Source organism: Rhinopithecus roxellana, chromosome 21, assembly GCF_007565055.1.
Source record: "Rhinopithecus roxellana isolate Shanxi Qingling chromosome 21, ASM756505v1, whole genome shotgun sequence".
Classification (NCBI taxonomy): Eukaryota; Metazoa; Chordata; class Mammalia; order Primates; family Cercopithecidae; genus Rhinopithecus; species Rhinopithecus roxellana.
In genome coordinates, this window is record NC_044569.1 from 15,756,532 (window position 1) to 15,781,980 (window position 25,449).

Here is a 25,449-nt window from a genome sequence, read left to right on the forward strand (position 1 = left end):
ACTTTGTTGGATAGCTAAAAGAATGAATCTCCATAATTAACTTTTCTACAAGCTAGCAAACGTATTTTAAGAATCTGCTATATGAAAGAACACAAATTGGCACTTCAAACCCGCTGTGTAAACTAATCAGAAATATTACCTCAACTTTGTTATTGTACTCTGAAGAGTGTAGTTGCAATGGAAAATTCATGCTGGGAATATTGCACTGAAGGTCAGGAAATTTATATCTAGGGAGGGGAGAACTGGATGCATTTTCAGGAGAAACAATTTATCCTTGTTGCTATGGGGATTCCTGCATATACCTGCATATCTCAAAGAGGGGAAAACAAGTCATAACAGAAACCTCAGACACCAGTCGCCCTCACTTTAAGCACTGAAGGCAGGGTAGAGACTGAGGGAGCATGTGCATGGATGCACACACACACACACACGCACAAACACAACAGTGTCTACACGCAAGAGGATATATGTATTCCCAATAACAGATCAACAGATTATATCCAATTTCCAGCATAACTACAATTTCCTTTTCTCCTAACTAAAGCATATCATAATGCAATGAGTGACCTTCTTATGGATGTAAACCTCAAACCCCTCTAAAATAATATGTATATACATAATTATACAAATCACCCTTAAACTGCATAAATTAATTGATGGTAATCAGCTTCTTGCAATACACCTCACAACCTGTGAAGACATATCAGGCTGTCTTGATGCCAAAGGACTGAGAACTACTGACTTCAAGAAGTGCTTCTTGTACTTAAATGTGAACACAAACTGCCTAGATATGTTGCTAAAATGCCGATTATGATTCTCTAGGTCTGTGTGGGAGCCTAACATGCAGCATTTCTAAATAGCCTGTGCTTTGTTACCACAAATGTGATGTTGGACCAGCGGTATCACCAGGAATCCATTTTACAACCTTGTAGGTGATTCCATTCTGCAGCCACAGTTGAGAATCACTATTCCATAATGACTAAAGCTAAGTCACTATAAGATAATTGTCTACTGACCTTTCTCTCAGCTGCAAGCTCTTTGAAAACCTTCTAAAAGTTTATAATCAGTGGTTGTCAGAATCACCCAGAGTGTTGTCAAAACCCTTTTCCACTCTCTTATATTTTGGAATCAGAAGGTGGTAGAGTCTGGGTTTGAGAATTTTGAGATCACCAAATGCTTTAGAAAAAGAATATCATGCTTAGATTCAGAGACTTGGACCCAGCCTCAGGGGTTCAAGAAAGGCTGGCCCTGGACTAAATCATAAAATAGACTAAATCTTGAAGTTGTCTTTTTGATATTTTTCTTCCCCATATTTTATCCAACTTTTATGATTCTACTATTTCTAATAAAATTTACGGCATCAGCCATCTCTGTCTAGGTATAACTAGGTTTGTCATTTTAGCACTTTTCCCAGGGACGCTTGGATTTAAGTCATCTCTGTAAATGAAGGACTTCATCTCTCCTTAAAATGGCACAAGATGTCAGAAAACACATTAAAAATATCTCTTGAGATGGACAAACTCTCCTTTACCCATCTGCAACTCTCCCCCCAAATACCCAAACCTTGCCCTTTTCTACCTGAGATTGCCTGGATTTATAGAAAACCATTGAAGCTTTGTCTGTTTCCATTTATGTATATAAAGACAAACTCTTAGGTCTTAATAATTACTGCCTGAAATCAACACTAATGTCGTTACTTTTAAGATTCCATAAAGAACTAAATATTAGATTGAGAATGCATTTTGTCTGTTCTCAATGTGGTTATTGTTAACTAAGGAATTTCATTATGTAAAATGTTGCCTTTCCTATATATTAATATAAAATATACGCAATTGTATAGATGAGGGAATTCCTCCTATTTCCTGTGCCTAGTAACAGGTGCTCCATTACGGACGACTGACGTTTGATAGCTATTTAGTAAAATATGAACAGTGCCATCTAGTGGTTCATAATCATTATTGCACAACCTAAATATCTAAAATGATTTCAGGAGCACGACAGTAAGCAACATATTTATACAACTGTCAGACTTTTAAAACAGACTTCTTAATAACTTCCTAATGAATCTCAATTTAGCATTTCTCAGTGTCCCTATTTAAATAAACAAAAGGACTATGATACTTAAATTTCTCTATAACTAATGTATACTGAATGCTTATTATACAATGCTTATTATAAGCACTATGTGAAGTGCTTTATGTGAAGTATCTCATTTGATCCCCCAAAACAACCATGTAGTGGAGAAAATAGTATTGTCCTCATTTTACAGGTGAGGAAACTGAAACCTAAGGAAGTTAAATGACTTACCCAAGGTCATAGGGACAGTCAGTAGGGGAACTCAGCCACTGCCCCGGTTCCTGCACCTTCTGCACTGTGATTACACCTCCCAAGGTAGTCGCCAATGAAATAAAGTTTCCATGAAACCTTTATGAAAGATAGCCTCCTCACCAGGTTTCTAATGACCCGATATGGTAAAATCAACTTAAACTCCGCTAACTCAAAATTTATGACAACTAAACTGAATTAAGTGTCTGCTTTTGTGGCTGCAATGCACTTTGTGATTCTTTTACTTCACCCACATAATACGTCATCAAGATTATGGGTTGATTAACTTATTGAAATTGGGATACTTGGCTAAAATTTAGTTTTGGACTCACAGATCTTATAAATTAATAATAGAATAGTATGGCTTTAGATCAGAGTGTATTTAGTTATTTTAACACAAATAGCTCATTTCTTGAGCACCTATTATGTGAATACATGTTCTCTTTTAATCTCACTATAACTGCCTCTGGCTGGCATTCGTTTCCTCATTTATAAAAAAGGAATAATACAATGTATAAACAAAATATTATTACATTTTATTTTTAATAATAAAATTTGCCCAGTTTTGCAGTTATTTCTGGAGCCAGGAATGAAACCTTAATCTTTGTGGCTGCAATATCTGAATTCTTTCCACTATGCCACCGCTGGAAAATATGGGTACAGTGTGCATGACTACAGCATTTTCTGCATAGTACCACCTTGTATACAAAAATACTGCCATCCCTTATTGGAACTAAAACAATAAGCTCCAACTACTTCCCACTGTATGCCTCTCCGTCTCCACTCCTTTCTTACCTTAAAGTCAGAAATGACATTTTTAAGCTGCATTCCTTATCATGTCGCTGTCCTACTTAAAACCCATGTCTTCATACTCCGCATAAAAAGCCACATCCTTATCACAGTTATGGTGCTCCTGCAACCTGATCTTGTTCTCCTGGCCCCATCATGACCATATCATAATCCCATTTTATACCTAGCATACTATATGTCACAGTATGTCACCATTTCTGATCATCTGTTTGTGTGATTATGTGAGTCATGTCTGTATTTCCCCCCAGACTGTTAGCTCCCATAGGCAGGAACCACATCTGTATTGTTTGTATTGAGTCCTCACGATCTACCATAGTGTTTGCACATAATAATGAAAACTAGTTTTACTTAAATCATTTTCTAATTATCTATTCTCACAGTTAGCCAGAATTATTATTATGAAATATTTTTCTTTTACGTTTCCTTATATTAGGACCTTGAATATGTAAGCACGTAAATGCAGCATACTTATGTTTAATAACTTTCATATGATTTCTAGTATTTGTTCATAATAATAAACAGTTATTATCTCCTACATGACATGCCCTATTCCAAGTTTTTACAGGCATTATTTTATTCAGTTCTCATAGTAATCATCTGAAAGTAGATGCTATTTTCAGCTCCACTTTTCTAACATGAAGATTCAGAGAAGTAAAGTAATTAGACTGACGGGATACCTAGGATTCAAACCAGTGTCTCTATGATTCTTCATGACTATGCCTTATTGCTTTTTAGAAAGCAAATGCATCCTTAGAAAACCCTGTTTCACTGCTGAGTCATTTCTTTGTCATTCTGTCATTTAGTCAAAAGACATTTACCAAGTTCCTATGTGTAAGGATGTGTAAGGCAGTGTGAGGGGCACTAGGGGTGTCTACAGTTATCACAATAGACACAGTCTCGTCCTGTGCCACATGCAACACAGAACGGGAAACAGACAACCTGTTGGTCCACACAAGAGTGCCCACTACATGCTGTGATGGGGAAGGACAGAGCTCTAAGGTGGTGCATGTGAAGGGTATAAAACCTGGAGACAGGTTTCTGATCCAGCCCAGAAAGATATCCTTGAGGAAGTGATGTTGACACCAAGGTAGAGCAGATGAGATGTAGATGACAATACACAGGGGCTAGATGAAAAAAGAAAAGAAAGAAAAAAAAAGCTGCAATCCTTGTTTAGATTTCGAATTAATGGGAAGTCATTAAAGGACTTTAAGCAGCATACAATTTTTTTTTTTTTTTTTTTTTTTTTTTTTTTTTTTTTTTTTTGTGATAGAGTCTCGCTCTGTCACCCAGGCTGGAGTGCAGTGGCACAATCTTGGCTCACTGCAAGCTCCACCTCCCGAGTTCTCGCCATTCTCCAAGCAGCATACGATTTTAAGCAGCATACAAGTGACATGTCAAATTACAGTTTAGAAATTACACTCTGGCTGCAGTGAGTAGAAAGGGAGTACAGAAAGAATGAAGAAAGAACTGACTCAGCCAACCAGTAAGCATGATAGCATTGGGTAATGAAATTGGGTGGTGGCAATAAAGGCTCATGGAAATGGCAGGATTACAGTGATGTTTAGGAGATATACAGTCCATAGGACTTGGTCATTGATAGAAGCCAGAAATTAAATCTCCTGGAGGGAGAATAGGGAGCGGGAGGATGGTGGCATTCACCAAGGAAGGGAATCCCAGGGCCGGCAAGGGGAGAGATGAGTACAGGCTGCTCACGCTGAGGCTGAAGTACCTAAAGAACCCTTATGTGGGCATGCATATGTGGGAAACTTTATGTAGGCCACTCCTGTGGTCACTCCCATGGGCCTGGATAATTCCACACCTGGGAATTCTAAAAGGGTTTCCTGTTCCTTACAATGGCTCATCGAGAGAAACAAGCATCCAGATTCCCACCCTCTGCCAATAGCCATTTAGCTTTCTTAACATCTACGCATCTCCCTCCCATGCTCAAGTTCCCAGTCCATGCTCCTCTCCCCAGATGCCTGTTCCACATGATCCACAATCAGGAACTGGGTGAGAATGGGTCACAGGGACCAAGCAGGACGACAGGCTGGATGTCATCAGCACTGCTGTCTTTGCATCCTGCACCCAGACACATCCTGATGACTAGATTCAGAAAATTCACAGATCAAATCTATAGGGAGTAATTAGAGGAATCCCAGCTCTTTCCCACTAGAATTTTAATTAATTAATTAATTAATTAATTAATTTTGTTTATGAATGCCATTTCCCTGGGAGTGTTTTGCTTGCTAGATTGAAGAGTTGGATAAATAACACCAAGAAATACAAATAATTTCCTTGTTGATTAATTCTTGATACACAGAGAAGGTTGCAAATTTGAACTCACTTAAATCTGAATTTTTCCAAAACTAATAAATATTTAAGTATTTTAGTTGGTATGTGATTTGTACTTATCTGTTCCAAATCAGAGATACATTGCAATATATTTTTCTTTTGACATGACTCACATTATTCACTTGTTCATCTATAATACATTGTCTGCTAGGTACCAGGAACTACCACTTTTTACTCTATGCATTTTTCCCTTTTAGGAATGCCAGCCCCATTTTATAGGTAAAGGAAGTGAGACTCTAAGTCTTAGAGGCTAAGAGGTCATGCACTTGTCATAGAAGAGCCAGATTTGCAACCTAGGTCTTTGGACTCCAAGTCCAGTGTTCCTTGAGCGCAGGTATCTTCCCTTCATAACATAAAACATTATTTTGAGTAATTGTTAAAAGTAACAGCAGAAATACAAGTAAAGGACACAGTAACGGTTCTATGTAACCTGTTTTGTTTTGTTTTTTTTTTTTTTTTGCTTTTAGTTCAGGTATTTGCATAATCCACTCATCTCTTAGATCTCAATATGCACACAAAGTTAGTTATGAGAGCCACACTTCAGGGTTTTTTTTCATCATGCCTATTTTAAAATCAGAATGTCTGCACAGATTGCTGTCTCTCTTAGGGTCCTGTGATTAGAGATCCTGCAATTAAACTTAGCCTGGGAAAAGGATCTGACTTCAAAAGACTGTTGGCTAGTTGGCCCATTTGTTATTATAATGGAAGAAATTGGTGATAAGCTTCTCTTATACCAAAAGTCAGAAACCATAGATCTGTTCTGAAAAGCAAACATAAAGAGAAAAGCCAAGAAAACAGTCACATAGTTCAATTCATAGTAGAAGCTGATGCTAGTTTTGCTTATTAGGTGTAGAGCCAGGAGTGAGCAATGAGGTAGAAGACAGAAAATAGGGAGCTGTTAGTGAAAAAGTATATATACAGTCCATATTTCTCAAGAATGGAAACTAATTGTTACATTTCATTGAGAATAAACAAAATATTTGCAAATGCAAAAGCGTAATGAAAAGTCAACCTTTAATGGTGAAGATGTGGATAAACTGGAACTCTTGTATACTGCTGATGGGAATGTAAGATGGTTCAACTACTTTTGGAAAATACCTTCGAACTCTCTTTAAAAATTAAACATACACCTACCATGAAACCCAGACTTTTCATTTCTAAGTATTTACTTAAATTTTTAATGATTTTAATATTTTAAATCCCCCATTATCTAAGAGAAATGGAAGCCATGTATCTATACAAAGACTTGCACATGATTGTTCATAGCAACTTTATTCATAAACAAAAACTGAAAAATGACCCAAATGTTCATCAACAAGTGAGTTGATAACCAAATTTTGATATATCCATGTAACGGAATACTACTCAGCAATAAAAAGAGGAAACTATTGATACTTTCAGCAATACATGTATTCATACAGCAATACATGTATGAATTTCAAAATAGTTAACACTAAGTAAAAAAATCCAGCCCCCAAAAAAGAGTGTTTACTACATAATGACAGTTATTAAGAATTGAAATTTGCAACAGAAAGCAAATCAGTGGTTGCCTGGAACAGGGAATGAGGATAGATTACAGAGGAGCATGAGAAAACTTTTGAGGGTGAGGACATGTTCTTTATCTTGGTCGTGGTCATAGTTTCTGTGATCTCATAACAAGACCTCAGGTCAAATAGGGAAGAAAATAGAAATTGTTTTCTGGACTACCCTAGTGAAAGTAACCGTGACTTAAATCAGTTGGTAATAATGTAGCCAAGAAACTTCTTGTTCTTGACTAGCCTAGTTCAGTGATCTGTGACTTAGTTCTGCTGCTGCTGCAGTGTGTACATAACTTTTCCTTTTTACCTTGTCTTCCTGCCTACCTTAACTTTCTTTTCTTTTCTTATTTCCAAAAGCATACTACTAAAAAACACATAAATAAATGAAAACATTTTAAATACTCAAATGTAATTTGGACATCCTTTCAAACACTAGAATTTAAGTGTTGGTCTTTTCTTTGTGAGGGGGCAGGGTGTGCAATGGAGAAATAACTTTTAAACCGATAGACTTGGATCTGAATGCCAGTTTTGCCATTGACTCCAATTCTGCCTTTGCATTTGTCAGTTCAGTTTCCAGATCCTCAGTTCTCTTACTTGTAACATAGGGATAACAGCTGTATTTCAAGGGTGACTGTGAAGATTGGAAATAACTATCTATTGTGGTGGTCAGTAAATCATTTGCTTGCTATTATATAATGCACATCAAGTCTTAGAGATAATGCACAGCCTATGTTCATTTACTTATGTTGACCCCCTACAATAGCTGCACACAGGTGAGATACCTAGAAAAAAACAGGACAGAGGGACAAGTAAACTAATGTATTTGCCTTCCATTACTTTGGGCTGATGTGTTAACTCTGCTTTAATTGTAGTGCACCTGGTGGACATATGGAATGTCATAGAAGCATTGCGGGAAAATGCTCTGAACAACCTGGACCCAAACATTGAACTCAATGTGTCCCGCTTAGAGGCTGTGCTCTCCACCATTTTTTACCAGCTCAACAAACGGATGCCAACTACTCACCAAATCCATGTGGAGCAGTCCATCAGCCTCCTCCTTAACTTCCTGCTTGCAGCGTTTGATCCGTAAGCACCCTCTGAATGTCTGTTCCTCTCTCCATGTTTGGCTTCCACTTCCTCTCTTACTTGGTCTTTTTCCCAAATAATTTTCTATCTCTCTCTTTTTTTTAACTCTCTTTTTTCTTACAGTGGATGCTTATGTCAGTAAAGCCTCCGTGTGTTGAATATAAATTTTAAATGCTGTGAAAAAGACTAGACAGTAAAATGGTGCCAGAGGAACTTGAGGACAGTTGTATTTTATGTACTGACCTTTAGTTAACTCATCCCATGCTTCCTGGAAGCTGTGGATGCTGGAGAGGATTGCCTGTGGAGCGATTTAATGAAGCGTGAAGTGGGAGGATGTTTTTAACTCTCTTCTTTGCAAATTGTTTCAGACAGTGTTTCTGAGGTGTCCTAACAAGGCCCTACAGCAAACAAGAAAGAAATTGAAAAAGGTTTCTTAACTATCCCAGTCAAAGTAACTATGACTTGCGTTAAATGAACTGGTCAATTTAAGTGTTTCAATCATAAAATAATGGGATGCTGTCCACAGACCACAACTGAAGCTCAGCTTTATTTTTGTGTAATTTGACCTTTTAGAATCAGAGAATTTCAGGGCTGCCTGAGATCTTTTTTTTTTTTTTTTTTTTTTTTTGAGACGGAGTTTCGCTCTGTCGCCCAGGCTGGAGTGCAGTGGCCGGATCTCAGCTCACTGCAGGCTCCGCCTCCCGGGTTTACGCCATTCTCCTGCCTCAGCCTCCCGAGTAGCTGGGACTACAGGTGCCCGCCACCTCGCCCGGCTAGTTTTCTGTATTTTTTTTAGTAGAGACGGGGTTTCACCGTGTTAGCCAGGATGGTCTCGATCTCCTGACCCCGTGATCCGCCCGTCTCGGCCTCCCAAAGTGCTGGGATTACAGGCTTGAGCCACCGCGCCCGGCCCTGCCTGAGATCTTAAAGACTGTTCGTCCAAATATCTCATTTTACAGATGAAGGAATTGAAGCACAAAGAAATTGTCACTTGTTTGGTGTCTCGCAGCATGTTAGTGGCCGAGTGGGGACTTAGGTGTTCAACAAAAGTTTCTTTGCCAAGGTATATGTGGATTACCCTGAATTACGTTCTCAGCCTACAATTTCAAGAGGGCTTTTTGCCAGTAGCCTCCAACCTGGACTTAGTACCACCTCGTCCACTTCCACTGCTTGTTTTGAATATTAAAAAGGAAAATTGCTAACGTCACCTTTCAGCAATCGCATTTTAAGATTCTCAGAAGGTGTTACTTAGTCTCATTTTCTGGCCAATGCTTGGAAGTATTTATCCCCGCAGTGGAGATGTTCCAGCCAGGCTCATGTTATTTTGCAATTCACAAAGGCTACCAGCTGTCACTTTGCAACTTAGAGTGTTAACAGAATCGTTCCTGCTCAGTTTTTCCAGTGTGCATTATTGTGTTCGTGATGTTTATATTTTGAGAAATTCCTCGGTTAAAATCAACAGTTTTACAACTAGCATTCCAGGTTGGTAGATTCTTTGCTTTGGCTGTGCACACTTCAGAAAGAGATGTACTGCTCTGGCTTAATCACTATGGTAACTGGATGGTGGGGCAGGTAAAGAGGACTGTGGTTCCACATGACAGGCAGCAGAAGCAGCAGAATGGAACCTGGCCATGGCATTTCTATAATGGCATTTCTAACCTGGCCCTGTGACAAGAGTGTGACAGCTTTCAGATTTGCCCCTAAAGATGTCAGGGGACTTATTTGTTAGAAATGTAACAATGGAAACTGCAAAAAGAGAAATATAATATCTCACTAAATCCTGGAGTATTGCTAGAGAACTCATAAAGAATCAAAGCCAAAGAATCATTTGCACCCACTCCACAAATATAGACTAGAAACCAGACTAACAATAAGGAAGGGGGTATTTTGTGAAATATATAGGATTCACACTAATATAGTTAGATTTTTCACTTTTGGTCAGAAATACTGGCTAGATCACTTCTAAATACAGATCTACGAATGGTCTCTAAATAGCTGCTGAAAATATAGCTGAATCATTTCAAGACTGATGAAAAGCTAAGTTTGACATCTATCCCAAGGTAAGGAACAATTCACAAAAAAAGTTCAGAAGTAATGTTTATGTGGTGCCTATTCTTCTTACAGATAGGAAGCCTCCTGATGTATACTTTCAATAATCTCATTGTAGTAGATTTATAAATTCATCCACATAGACAAATTTCACTGCAAAGATTTATAAACATATCCATGTAGAGATCCTACTCTGCAGACACTTCTGCGTTTGCCTCTTTAGCGTAGCAAGTGAGCATAGGCAGTTCTACTGACACTCAAATTTTCCATCTGATGGCATGGAATTTTGGATGTGAGATGTAAGCCATCAGGAAGTACAGCTAACTGGATATGTAACTTAGAAGTGAATATAAGAAGATAAACCTAAGAATAAAATAAATGTTCAAATTCTATTTCTTATAATAGTGAACTCCTATTTATCCAAATGAGACCCAGCGTGGAGATCTGATGCCACTTCCTACCACCTGTCCCACGACAGAGTCCAAGTGTTTAAGGGAACCGTCTGTATTTTGGCAGGCATGAATGATCCTGATACTAGTAAAAGAAAGATGTGCTGTTGCTATTACAGAATCACTGAGACATTTAAGGGATTTTCTCCCATTTGCCATATTTTAAATTGACATATAAATAAACAGGGAAAAAATCCAAAATAAAAATTAGAGATGCCTTAAGAACCTAGACTCTGAAGAAATAATACTAAAGATAAATAAATAAAAAGGAAAGGCAGTATAGTGATTTAAACTCATGAAGAGTAAGAACTTGGATTCAAAGAAACCTGGCCATTTTGGGGGGAAGTGGGTGGTGCCTTAAGAGTCTCTAGACTCCCAGGGAGTTGAACTCTGTGAAGAAAGTGGTAACCTGAGATGAGGATTGATGCCTCCTTTACTGGGATGTACTTCTGAGAATCAGATTTACCTTCTCACAGCCATAGCTCCCCAAGTATAGCATTCCCTCTCTCACCAAAAAAAAAAAAAAAAAAAAAAAAAAAAAAAAAAAAAAAAAAAAAAAAAATCTGGATCTCAATTTTCTTTTTTTTTTTTTTTTTTTTTTGAGACAGAGTCTCGCTCTGTCTTCTGGGCTGGAGTGCAGTGGCCGGATCTCAGCTCACTGCAAGCTCCGCCTCCTGGGTTTACGCCATTCTTCTGCCTCAGCCTCCCGAGTAGCTGGGACTACAGGTGCCCGCCACCTCGCCCGGCTAGTTTTTTGTATTTTTTTTTAGTAGAGATGGGGTTTCACCATGTTAGCCAGGATGGTCTCGATCTCCTGACCTCGTGATCCGCCCCTCTCGGCCTCCCAAAGTGCTGGGATTACAGGCTTGAGCCACCGCGCCCAGCCTGGATCTCAATTTTCATACCAGGATGCTCACTGCAGACTGTAATCAGTTTCCTGGTTACAAGGTTTCTCTCTGCTCATCAGCAAGTCAGCCTCTCAGAAGATATAACTACATCTGTAGATGATTTGTACAATGTTGGGGGTGGGCAGTGAACCCCAGTGTTTTATGCTCATTCTTGCCATTCTGTCCCTGAAGACACAGTTCCTTGAGTCAGAAGATTTTTGTTCTTTGTGACATTCCTTTTAAAAATGGCTGTATTCCTAGGAGGGGGTCACCCAGAGAGCAGTTACCAACCAAGTTCTAAGCAAATCTCTCCACGGCCAGATGTTATTTTTTTAAGGTGTCTAGGGGAATGGATGAGTATGCCTGAGAAGGATGGGAAAGGAGATATCAGAAATAAGACCAGGGGCTGAGAGGGAAGAACATATGTGAGGGAGCAGCCAGAGTTTGAGCCAGTCTCTTCCTCTTGTCCCTTTCCTCCAATCACCCCAGGAACTGGTCTCCCACCTCCCCTTTGCTGCCAGGAGCCTTCTACTCCTCTGTCTCCTCCAGAATCCCCCCAGCAAACTGGCAGCAGCTTCTTCTGTCACCTCTTGTCCATATTCTGTTGAGGAGTGGGAAATCTCTTTGAAGTCTTCAAAGGAACTTTAACATTGTTCTTATTATTTTGTAGGAAATAGAGAGTAACTCAAAAGAAAGTTAGAAGATGAAAAGAATTCTTAAAAGTCTATAATGTGCAGCCTTTTTGAGAGGTGCAGTCACAAACTCTGAGGCTCTGTGGAGCCCTTCGCCTGCCATGGCCAAGTTGATCACCTTTCCACAGGTCCGCCTCTCCTTGCACCTGATTCTCTATTGTCTTATAGTGCATGTCTGACTGTTTATATGACTGCCTCCCACAGACTTCTTTAGGAAAGGACCATATTTTATTCTTCTTCTAATGAACAGCACCTGAGACCACAGCCAACACAAGAATGAATCAATGAATGAAAATCCAAGGTTGATCTTTCTTAGCTCTTGTCATACTAATTTATTTTAACTAAGATTTTTTTGTTTTGTTTTGTTTTGTTTGTTTTTGAGACCGAGTCTCACTCTGCCACCCAGGCTGGAGTGCAGTGGCAAAATCTCGGCTCACTGCAGCCTTCGCCTCCCGGGTTCGAGCAATTCTTGTGCCTCAGCCTCCCAAGTAGCTGGGACTACGAGCATGCACTACCACACCTGGCTAGTAATTGTGTTTTCAGTAGAGACAGGGATTCACCATATTGCCCAGGCTGGTCTCGAACTCCTGGGCTCAAGCGATCCACCTGCCTCGGCCTCCCAAAGTGCTGGGATTTACAGGTGTGAGCCACCATGTCTGGCCAGTTTTCTTTTAATTCTTTTTCTGAGATTAAGTCTTCCTTGATCTCCAGTATATTACAAAGACTAGCGAGTCCCAGTCACCTAGATTCAGACCCTCTATTTTTACTTCTGCTCCACAGAGAAAAAAAACAAGTGTTCATGGTTACCATTGTGGGTGATCCTATTTTTACAAAAGAATTCTATGTACTTCTCTCACCTTCTCCCTGCTTCCCCAGGAAATGCTAAAAGCAAGTTGTCTTGACTCAATCTCATTTCAATTCAGTAGTATCTTCTTTCTTAAGACAGCTCTTCATAAAGTAGATTATGTGACTGTAGCCTTGTTTCTAGCAAATAACATTATCATATATACTCACTCAAAAATCATAGTATGACCATAATAAATATTAAAAGGAACAGTGATTTTCCTATTTTCAGAGGTCAAGCTATAGTCTTCCATGATAATGATAATAATTGTATTAATAAATAAGATGTACTCAGTATTTACTATGTGTCAACTGTCTTACTGACTTGGCATTATATTATCATGAGTTTCTAGTAGAGGAGATAGAAAGAGGTTAAATAATTTGCAGGTCATACAGCATCATACTAAATGAGGTAAATGGGGGAAAACTCATTTTGTTTCAGGAACTGTTTTCAGCTCAGCTCTATTCATGCTTTCTGTTTCATTTTTTTAAATGAAAATTAATTAACAGTTTTTTCTCCCAGACTTGTTGTGCTAATTGCAGTGTATTATTCTTATGCTCACATTCCTAATCTTTCCAGTTTCTGGTATTTAGACACATTTGAAAGAGTATATGTGGAAGAAATATTTGGACTTAACATGTTTTACATTGTAACATTAGGATATCAGTTTTATGACAGCTACCCAGAACTACAAATCCATCATATAATAGTCTTACGTAGAGAATACAAAATCCTGGTATTCTCCTCCCTGTTTGCCATATTGCACCTTACTGGGCCATTTGAACACCCATGCCCACTGCTGAGCCTTCCAATGCTACAAAAAAGATCACAGAACTATTTCGAACGCATGGGTATGAAATGCCTGGAACTCTGCCAAAATCCTTCTGCCCTTTGAATTTTAAAAATGATTATGATATTTAATGCAAAATGTACTACAAAGTAACAACCATTTCTCTGTGTACCAAAAAAAGTATTGTTCATGTTTAAGACTATGTAGATTTGTGAGAGCAAAGAAGAAAAAAAGAGAAGAGTTATAAAAAACCAAATGTTCTTCTCTTTTATTATCTATACAGCCAAGACTAGATATTTAAAACAGTGTTTACTTGGCTTAGTGACTTTTTTCTTTGCACGTCTTAAATTTCAAGATGTCCATAGAACATTCTCCTGTACTAACTAAAATCTTGTTCTAGTGAAAAATACTTCGTTCAAAATTTCTACATGCTGCTAAAATGGAATCACTTTCCAAATAATTTTCACAGCTGTAGATACATTAAATATCCTGATGTCACTCATCATTTATCTGACATACTTTGAATGAGTAGCAGGTAGAATTTCAAGAGGGATGAGGAATTTCAAGGGATATGGGGGCATTCCAACAGTATTGGCCCTTCTGTTCTGGAGAAACCGCTAGCAAACTCACCTAGCCCGGGGCTATGGGAGTTCTTTTCCCAGATGTTTTACTAACATTGTGGCCCAGAGAGATGCTGTCTGTTCACAGGTTAACTTCACTAACCCCCAAAACAAGAGTTAATTATGCATGTGATCACTTCTAAATTCAAGGCATCACATAACTGCACAATCTAAAAGAAACAGCCATAAAGCCAATCATTATCATCATGTTCAAACATATTATATTTCTCAATATAAATTTTAAGTGGTAAATCAGAAAGTTGCTTCTCACTTGTGCATTCATTAATTGAACTGACATATGTAAAGAGCTTGCTATGTGGTAGGTGTTATGATAGACTGGGAATAAATAATAAGTAAGACAAGATGAAATGAGATGAGATACCCTTTGAAAAATGTGTTGTATTAAAATTAACTGTTTCTGACCCTTTATCTCCAATATGTTATGAGCAAATGAAGGGTAGGGACCACACCTTTTTTGTCTGTATATTCCCAACCTCTAGGGCAATGCTAATCAATATTTATTGAGCGACTAAATGAGTGATCCATATGAGCAAAATAATTTTCAGATAAAAAATGTGTTATAGTAGAGGCGTGTTGTGGAAGCAGAGGGAGGAAGCAATTCTCTCCGTTAATTAAACCACCAAAATGTGTGAGAAAGAGCAGTTTGAGTGCTCTGCCTCTGCTTGTCAAAAATGCTTACCAAATGTTTTTGTAAAATATGTTGGTAAAAGAAGAGCTTCTGATTTTAGTACTCTTAAATAGAGAAATAATTCCTTCTGCCTGTTCAAGAAAGAATCAATCAGAATTCAAATTTTACTTAAAAGAACTTTGAATTTCTCATGGGATTTTGTAACTTCAAACAGGAAACTCTGTTGGCAATTTGGAGAAAATTTACCTTCTGTACATAGCATCCACACCTATCGATCAATATCTATTTGTTGTTTTTCCTTCCTGTCAATAACAAATATTCTCTTCCCTGCAACTTTTCCATATAAATAATATATTCTTAGTTGAAAGAAATCAGTTTGTCTCTTTATAAGATTATGGGAAACCCAGGCCAGACGAAAGCAGTTTCTCACGTCTTATTATGACAAGTCAAATTTCCAAGTAATCCAAATTTTTAACATAAAACACTCTACAAATCACTATACATATTTTAACCAAAGAGTAAGTGCCTTCCTCTTTCCATTTTCAATTGGTTGTCCCCTAGAATAACTTGAAAAGTCTCAGAGTGAGAAAACAAAATGTAAAAAAGATAAAAGATTTAAAGAAACATTGATTTATGAAGCCATTTCAGTTTGTGCTTTTGATAATTTGGTTCTCTTAAATACATTGTTACATGTTAATTATATGCCAATACACAATTTTATTGAGAATTTTTGAATGTAAATCTAGAACAAGAAAGTAAAGTTTGTATAGGCAAAACTTCCAGGGTAATTGGCTTAGAAACAGAACAGATTCCACTATGCTGAAAGACAATAATGGAGAAAATGAATAAAGTGTGTATTATGCACTGTGTTTTCTCTCTACATTGAAATGGAAAACATTATAAGTAAAATATTATTATTTTATTTTAAAAATAAAATTACTTTTTTTTTTTGAGATGGAGTCTCGTTCTGTCGCCAGGCTGGAGTGCAGTGGTGGGATCTTGGCTCACTGCAATCTCTACCTCCTGGGTTTAAGCGATTCCCCTGCCTCAGCCTCCCAAATAGCTGGGATTACAAGAGTGCACCACCACGCCCGGCTAATTATTTGTATTTTAGTAGAGACAGGGTTTCACCATGTTGGCCAGGATGGTCTTGATCCCCTGACCTCTTGATCTGCCCACCTCAGCCTCCCAAATAGGCGTGAGCTATCACGCCCGGCCAATTACTATTTTAATAATAAAATGGTATGCTAATATTAATTCTTTAAGCTTTTACTGTTCTTTTTATATTACCAAAGAATTAACTGTACTAGCAGCCTTAATTCACAAAGAAAGACTTAGGTGGCCTTGTGATTGAACCACATCACAGACTCCTAAGACTGACCCCGCCCCTAAAAGTCTGTGATTCATCCAGACTTGTGCCCTGTGATGCATCCAGTCTCAAACACATCTGGCTCTTTTATGTCTTGAGATAGCAGTCAGAATTGCACATGAAGTTGAAGGCATACTGCCATGGCTTTTCATAAAAGCAAGAGAAGTATATAGACTTTTTCTGTGCACCTCCTGATGCTGCCCCACTCACAGGCTGTTTGGCCTGAAGTTTTAGGGAAAATCTATGTTTTTCAACCTCAGCACAGACAGGCGGGTTGGCTTCCTGGGTTGCGGCTGAGAGCCAGCATTCCATGGGTGCAGTTTTACTACCTTACTGCAAAGGCATTGCCATAGACATAGTCACTTTGGAGCAATATGCTGCTTTCCTGCTCGTTTGCACAGGACTCTGAGGAGCTTCCCATTGTCCATCCTCATGCACTTGTCTTTCTGCTTCCTAGACACTTAACAGATTTTATTGGCTGTTTGTAAATCAAACTGGTCCCAACTAATGACAATTCCTGATGGGCATAGCTCTTAAATTTTTCCATTTGGGATGTATCAGCTTTTCTCTATCCTTGCTTCCTATGTTAATGCCAATGCCTTTTTTCACAATGAAATAGGGGCCCTGGTCCTATGGGCTGATAACCAGAGGAATATATGCCACCTAACTGTAGTTGGCTAAGTAGCCAACAGAAGACACTTTTCACTTTGGATTTCATAAAATAATTTCGTGCAGAATAATCTCACAGCCTCTATAATTTATTTAAACAAATCTTCAGAAACATAATTTTTTTGTTAGAGAATTCCTGAATTTGAAATTAGGGTAACTAACTAGAGGGACTTTTTCATCACAAATGTTTTTCAACCATTATTTCCTACTCACAATACAACTGTGCTTATGTGATTGTTTACTTTTCCAAAAAAGTTGGTATTTTTTAAAGGCCCTCTCTTCAAAATTGGACACCCTCCTCTTCACCCTATTATATTTACAAAAAATGTTCTTTTTTAAAAGATCCATTTGTATTTAAGTCTTTAGTGCTCCCATTCTCTGTTGTAGAGTCAGTCATCTCTACTCACTCCTCAAACCCCATTAATATTTATCCAGTGCCTGGGGTAAGCAAAGTAGGAACTTACCCAGTCTTGGTGTGCTTACCATGACCTAAATCCCTGCATACCCCCAGAATCCTTCTTCATGACAGAGTCACATTTGCAATCTGGCACAGTAGCTTGCATAACAATAGATTCCAGTGGCCTAATTTCACCCTTGAGTTCCTGCACAACTCTCATTCAGCTGCCCTCCACTTGGTGATTTATCTAGATTTATTGTGTCAATTTGGCAGAATAGCTCTAATATAACCACTGTTGGATCTAATATCATCAATCTTCCATTTCCAGGAACAATACAGGACTGGCAATCTCCCCATGATCTTCTTCATTAAAAGCGAAGGTCTAAGAGTACACCTATGAGCTATCATTGTTTCATCCTTTGGAGAACTCTCTGTTCCAAAATCATCTGTGGTCCATCCTCTCCTTTTAAATAAATTATTCTCTCTCGGGTTCATTGAAAGGAACTGTATTGCTCTTGAAGCCTCACATATAATACTCCTCAATTTCTTTGCATTTTGAGGACCACATTATTGCTGTGTGATTGCTAATTTTCCATACCTTGTAGATTTTCTCATTATTTGAACCATGTTATAGTTTAGGAAAGAAGCTAATTACTTCCTGAAGTCAGATGTTTGATACTTCCAGTTATCCATGTAATGGAAGGACAGGAATAATTTTGAATAGGATGGTTTTTACAAAATCATTGCATTTCTATGACAGCTACCTGCACTAAAATTAATAAACAACTCACTGAGTGGTTGGACACTCAAAATTCTAGGTGTAACTTTTATCATGATTACTAATCATTCCGTAATATAAGAAATGTATTAATCACTAACTCTGTGTAAGACCAAGTGCTAGGCGCTGGGAATTCAAGCAATTCAGAAAACATCATCTCTGCACTGAAAGATCTCACAATGTAGAATCCAGTCACATTGCAGACATGTAAAAAAACACATCAAGGTCATTCAATGTGACAGATGACACATAATAGGTAAAAAGTGAAGGGCAGAGTGATTTCCTAGACATCTAGGAGAAAAGTTGTTTTCAGAGCAGGGTGAATAATGATATTGAGTGGCATCTTGACAAATGGATGAGAGGGTTGTGCGCAGACCATGTTAGGAAGGGGAGGGGCCAGGAGGCATTGAACAGTTTGACCATGGTGTGCAGTACAACAACAGAAATGGTAGCAGAGGAGACTAGACGAGACTGCTGGGTGTGCCAAGAGCAAACGTTAGAACTTCATCCTGAGGGCAAAAGGTGGCCAGGGGATTTTAAGCAATGAAATAATATGGTCAAATTTGTGATAAGAGTGTGCAAGCAGAGAGATCATTTCAGAGGTTATGACCGTGTTAAAGCAAGAGCTGATGGAAGCAGTGACAGTGGGAATGAAAAGAAGGGAATTGATTCAACATACAGGTAACAGGTCTAGCTGAGTCCTTCAAACATTTGTTCGGGGTGGTAGTAATTAAGGAAGAGCAAGAAATCAAAGGCGATCCCAACTCAGGATTCATTTTCAGGTAACTAGGTACATGGTGCTTCTAATAACCAGCAGTGTTTCTAATAACCAGCAGAAGGACTGCAGGAAGAACAGCAGGTTAGTACTAAGGTTAGTCTGAGTATTATGAAAGAGCTCTGTAAAGATAATGAGTTCTCCTTTGAACGCACTTAGTTTGGCATGAGGTATCTAAATGAAGGCTTCCGATAAATGATTACATAAATCTGGTGCTCAGGCTTAGAAATAAATATGAAAGAGTCACTAGCATAGGGTTCAGTCAATTTTGCATTCTGGCTGGTTGTACTTGAGGTATTACACTAAGAATGACAGCAATAATGATAAATAACACATGATCCCTCCCTGAAACATAGTAAGGAACAAAACCACAATTATTTGTATCTTATTCCTCTCATATATAAGGTATATGAATCTTATTCATGTATTTATTCCATGTACTAAAATAAGGCTTTACCAATACAAACTTTACTTACCTTTCAGACACATTATTATTTTAAATAACTCTTTTGATCATTCTTAAGATTAGCAACTATCAAATAAATGAATTACTAATATGGTATTGTTTCTGATTCCAAAGTATGAGAATAAACAGTTGATTCCAACTGGAAAATCATTTAGCTGAAACATTATACTTTTTATCATATCCCCTTTGTATCACATTTGTGAAGGACAGATTTGTTATACTTCCTGAATCAATGAAGATTTGGCAGCACTTATGTCATTTGGGTAGAAAGAAAGTGTTCAAACAGAGCTTTTACTTTTTTTTTTAAGAAGAGTCTCCTTCTGTCACCCAGGCTGGAGTGCAGTGGCATGATGTTGGCTCACTGCAACCTCCACCTCCTGGGTTCAAGCGATTCTTGCGTCTCAGCCACCTAAGTAGCTGGTATTACAGACGTGCACCATCACACCTGGCTAATTTTTGTATTTTTGATAGAGACAGGATTTCACCATGTTGGCCAAGCTGGTCTCAAACTCTTGACCTCAGGTGATCTGCCCACCTCAGCCTCCCAAAGTGCTAGGATTACAGACGTAAGCCACCATGCTCGGCCAGAGCTTTTACTTTTGCCCCTTTAAAATAGCAGCTCTCTTTGAAAAGTAAATATATCACATAAGCACAGTTGGCTTGTGGGTAGGAAATGATGGTTGAAAAAAATGTGTGATGAAAAAGTCCCCATAGTTACCCTAACCTCAAATTCAGAAATTCTCTGACAAAAAAAAAAAAAAAAAAATGATGTTTCTGAAGCTTTGTTTAAGTAAATTATAGAAACTCTGGAATTACTGTGTACAAAAATCATTTTATGAAACTCCAAGTGAAAAGCTTGTTCTGTTATTTAAATCCATAGTTAGCTAGTAGATATTCCTCTGGCTATCAGCCCATATTTTGAGCAAGTGACATATACAAAGAATAAGCTAAGATATTCTGATGTCTCTTAAGAAAAGGAAACATTGAATAGACAGTTTTTCAGATATGTGCATTGAATTGTTTTCACAACCTTTTATAAAATGAATGTGCTCACATAAGGCATGCAGCTATGTATCCTGTGATTTCCATAGAATGGAAAATGTCAAACCTTGTTGCTGGAAGTGCTCCAAATTACATCATGTTTTTTTTTTTGTTTGTTTTTGTTTTTGTTTTTTCTATTACCATTAAACAGGGAAGGCCATGGTAAAATTTCAGTATTTGCTGTCAAAATGGCTTTAGCCACATTGTGTGGAGGGAAGATCATGGACAAATTAAGATGTAAGTTATTCCTTGTGTCTCTCTTTGCTTTTCCCCGCTAGGTACTACCCTTTTTGCTCCCTCATTCCCCCATGTCCCCTGCCCATTTGTATCTTTCCTCATTCTATGAGAGTTGTTTGAAATACATTTTTCACTGATGTTTGGATTTTTGTCATAGCGATATTTTCATATTAGATAAATGCTAATGAAATGAATGTTTTCCTCTACTTAAAACCTGTTGAGTATCACCAACTGGCCTCTTTCTGAAATTAAAGTAAAATAAGCGCTCTTTGCAGTTAATTGTGCTATACTGCCTTACAGGTGGTACACGATGATAGGGACATGAAGGCTCAGTGGGAAACCTTCCCCTTTAAGTCTTCTAAAAGCAAGGCTCCTGGCACATTTCCTCATTCTTCTCAGCCAGCACTACTCAAATCACTAGGAACTCCAAAGGTTTCAAAGCCAACAATGTCAGGAAAGAAGAATAGGAATTACATAGAGACAGCACTGACAGAGTTAACTAGATGCCAATAAAAGCATGGTAGCTAAAGTACATTGAGTAATTATGGGCCTTAATGAATATTTTGTCTCTAAATATGGTAGAGTTCCTTAACCAACAACACATTGGGGATTGTTTGTTTGTTTGCTTTAGGTAAAGAAACTGAGACTCGTTTAACCATATGGCTAAGATGACACCAGAATTTGAACCCTGGTTTTTTTTTCCTACACCAGTGGTTCACAAATTTTAGCGTGCATCAGAATCACCTGGGGGGCTTTGATAAAACGTAGATTTCTGGGTCCCACCCCAAGAATTTCTGACTCAGTAGGCCTAGGATGAGGGTGGGTGACAACAATATTTATTTCTAAATGGTTTAAAATGATTTTGATGCTGCTGTTTAAATTTAAAATTTCCATTTAACCCTATCCTTTCCCCTAAATAGTATGAGTTGGGGCTATAATACTGTGTTAAAAAGGGCACTGTTCTGGGAATTGGGAGTTCCAGGTTGCAAGCCCAGCTGTGTGACCAATTTTCTGAGTCATCCTTTGGCAGTTACTTCACTTCTTTAGTCCTCAGCCTCCTTCTATATCCTAAATTTTGGGATTTTGTGAGATACCCATAGAGTCACACCTGGTTGCATGCAGCCATCTGTGTGACTCACAGCACAAGGCTCACCTGCTGCCTGTCCTCTTCTGAATGAGATCTCTTGCTTCTTGATCCACCCAAAAGGAAAGGATAAAGACACAGAAAAAAACCTTTTGTTCCTTTGAAATTTCCCCGGAGATGCTCCAGGGATGAATCATTTCAGTGGATCAGTGAGTAAGTGAGAGGGACAACAAAGCCTCAGGTAGCCTCAGTAGCCACACAGCTTCCCTCACTTCTGGGACTTCCCTCTATGAGAGCCAAATGCAGCCAGGATTCAGAGAAGCCTAGCCAGACCTTAGGAGGAGCCAGGGAGCTTCTCTTTTGTTAGCCTGAAAGATATAGAAAATTAAAAACTATCTACCTCAGTGCTTATTTGAGAGAGAAGGTGCTGACACCAAGGACTTTTTTTTCAAAAAAAAAAAAAAAAAAAAAAAAAAACCAGCTTCAGAGTAATCCTCGGGCATTTCCTTCAGGGTTAAGCCAGAAAAAGAAAGTTTAGCAAAATAAACCAAGGCTGAGGAAGGAAGTTCTGAGAACCTTGTCTGCCAACCCCAACTGGCCATTTACAAAGAGGACATTAGATAAATGTAAAAAACAAAACAAAATCTAAACAAAAAAAAACCACTTGGGAGATATCTAAAAATACCTATTTAATATTATATTAATAGGTACCTGGATAGAAGGGTCCCATATTAAAATAGGTTTGAGGAAAACTAAGAAAGCCAGTTTTCTGCATCTCAGAACGTCGGTCAACCTTTAACATACCAGGTTAATTCTGAGCCCTCGAAGTCCTGGTGTTTGCTATCTTTCCACTCAGCTTTGCTCAGTGTAAGATTTCATCCTCCTCCGACGAGTAAGGGTGGAGGGTGGAGGAGGGGGGCTGGTGGGGGTGACAGTCACAGAAGTCACATCTCACTACAGAGGTCCCCCAGCCCTTACAGCTCATCACCTAGCGTGGCATCTCAGACCAATTACTAAACTAGTTACTGGTTAGAGAAAAAAATATGACAGCAATGGTCATTGTATAGTCCACTTTTACCTCTTGGGCTCAGAAGGGCCATCCCTTTCCCTCAACCCATGAGTAACCCACGAACAAATGTGGGACAAATAAAGATGAAGGGAATGGTTGGTAGGTAAGGGACTAGCAATGTCAGCACAATTACAAATCTCAAGATATAACTAAGTTATTGATCAGATCTTTACAATTGTGAAAACCCTTCCAGTTCTCTCTTGGGTCCAGGAGTTCAAAGGAAACAGTATAACTGCTACAATGCTTTCTCCTCACCACATCCCATCAACCTCCAAAAAGCACTCTCTAGTGGCCAAAGTCTATCCTCTTTAGGGCAGTGAAAGAAGCAACAAATGCATGTGTCCCCTTGGAGGTAAACTAAGTTTTCTAGTCTGCAGAAACAAGTTCCACAATATCACAGACTCTGTAGAGATACAGATAGTGTGACGCCAATAAATCGCATTCCCCACTTTGAGAGCAGCTGCACCTGAATCACACCCTTAAGTGTCCCTGGTTCTCTGACTGAGGAGTCACTCTTCGTATAGTTAATCCTAGGAAGATGGTTTTAGCGGTTTCCAGGTAATTTGGTTAAAATCAATTTGACCAAAAACAATTTAATTAAAGTTAATTTGGTCACAAAAATCTCTCCAGAATGTTAGCTGGTCAAAAATGAATATCCTGAGTCATGAATATTTCTAGTTTCAGTGATAATTATTAATTGAATGAGTGAATGTGGGCAAATTTACCCACAAAATCTACCCACGGACACCATGGCTGCCCCTTGGTGAGTGGGCTTGTGGGTGTTCCTATTGTATTCTTTTGCTGGCTTGCATTTTAATGATAAAACAGGTAAGTTAGCCAGGCATGGTGGCACATGCCTTTAGTTCCAGCTACCCAGAAGGCTGAGGCAGGATAATCACTTGAACGCGGGAGGCAGAGGTTGCATGAGTTGAGATCACGCCACTACAGTGGGCGACAGAGCGAAACTCCATCTCAAAAAACCAAACCAAAACAAAACAAAACAAAAAAACAGGTAAGGTCATGATTTTCTACATTGCTTCTGTAATAAGAAAAAAGTAAAATGAAGGGATATGGAATGTTACAGGCTTGAGGGTTTTGATTTCCCTTCTGTAAAGTTTTTCTAATTCACGTTAAGCCAAAATGCCAGCTGTGCTTGTTTGGCAATTTTTCTATTTTTGTGCATAGGGATGAGAGATATTTAGCTTGTTCCAGCTACTCCCTTATTGTTGGGGAACACAGAGCAAGAATAATTAAGAATGTCAGAAATTTTAAAAAACAAAGAGAAAGCAACAGAAAATTTGAAGTTGATTTTCTTAATGCTTTAAAATGCATTAAAAGAGAAAACAACACTATGTTGCAACATAATTTCCGGTAATTAGGGCTACCATTCACTGGTAGGGTGTTCCCTGTGTAATTTCAGGGAGCATCATTGACACAGCCTAGTAGATGAAGGGCGCCCCCTGCAGTCATGTGCCATGGCAACCTAAACATAAACTTACCTAATAATACTGCTTTTTGGTCAGACTGTTCTTGGCCCAATTATAAACTGTTTTAATGGGTTGGAACATTTGTTTATACTTCTGCCTTAGGGATCCTGGATAGTTCTAGGGATCTTAAGGTATTCTAAATTCAGTGCTGTAAGCCTAGTATGTCATGTGCTGTTCTAAAGCTTTGGGGAGGACTTGTTTTTAAAATACTAGTATTATGGAAGATACTGCATATTTATTGAGTTTCTATTACTAAACTGGTTGTTTTGCCTCTATGCCTACCCCTGGGGTTTCTAACGCACTGATCCACTTTAAATTCTTCAGTATCTCCCTCAACATCTTCTGAACACAACCTAAACTCCTCAGTAGAATTCAGCCATAAAAAAGAATGAAATCCTGTCATTTGAGGCAACAGGGATGAGCCTGGAGGACATTATGTTAAGTAAAATAAGTCAGGCATGGAAAGATAAATACTGCATGTTCTCACTCATATGTGGGATCTAAAAAAAAGAAAAAGGCTGAACTCATGGAAGTAGAATTGTGCTTATTCGAGGCTGGGAAGGGTACGGGGCTGCAGCGGGTTGAGGGGGATAGGGAGAGGTTAGCTAATGGCTACAAAATTACAGCTACATAGGAGGAATACGTTCCAGTGTTCTATAGCACTGTAGGGTGACTATAGTTAACAAAATTTATTGTATATTTCCAAAAAGTTGGAAGACAAGATGTTGAATGTTCCCAACACAAAGAAATGATAAATGTTTGAAATGAGGGTAATGCTCATTATCCTGATGTGATCATTACACAATGAACACATGTATCAAGATATCACTCTGTAGCCCATAAATACATACATTAATTTTTTTACTCAGATAGAAGCTCTATAGTCTTATGGTTAATAAACTATTTGAAACAGCAGAAACCCTTTATAAATGGAGTATTTAATGAAAATGAGAGTCAATTCATGTTCTCAAAACCATAATCCAATA

At 38.4% G+C, this 25,449-nt stretch overlaps 1 protein-coding gene across 11 annotated transcripts in view; it reads left to right on the forward strand.

Moving 5' to 3' along the window:
• DTNA (dystrobrevin alpha) overlaps positions 1 to 25,449 on the forward strand; it is a 396,234-nt gene that overhangs the window by 290,329 nt on the left and 80,456 nt on the right. For all 11 annotated transcript variants that reach the window (XM_030925991.1, XM_010362728.2, XM_010362721.2 and 8 more), the window contains 2 exons: positions 7,898 to 8,111; positions 20,738 to 20,823. In XM_030925991.1, the coding sequence (XP_030781851.1) occupies positions 7,898 to 8,111; positions 20,738 to 20,823 (300 nt within the window). The remainder of the gene's footprint in view (positions 1 to 7,897; positions 8,112 to 20,737; positions 20,824 to 25,449) is intronic.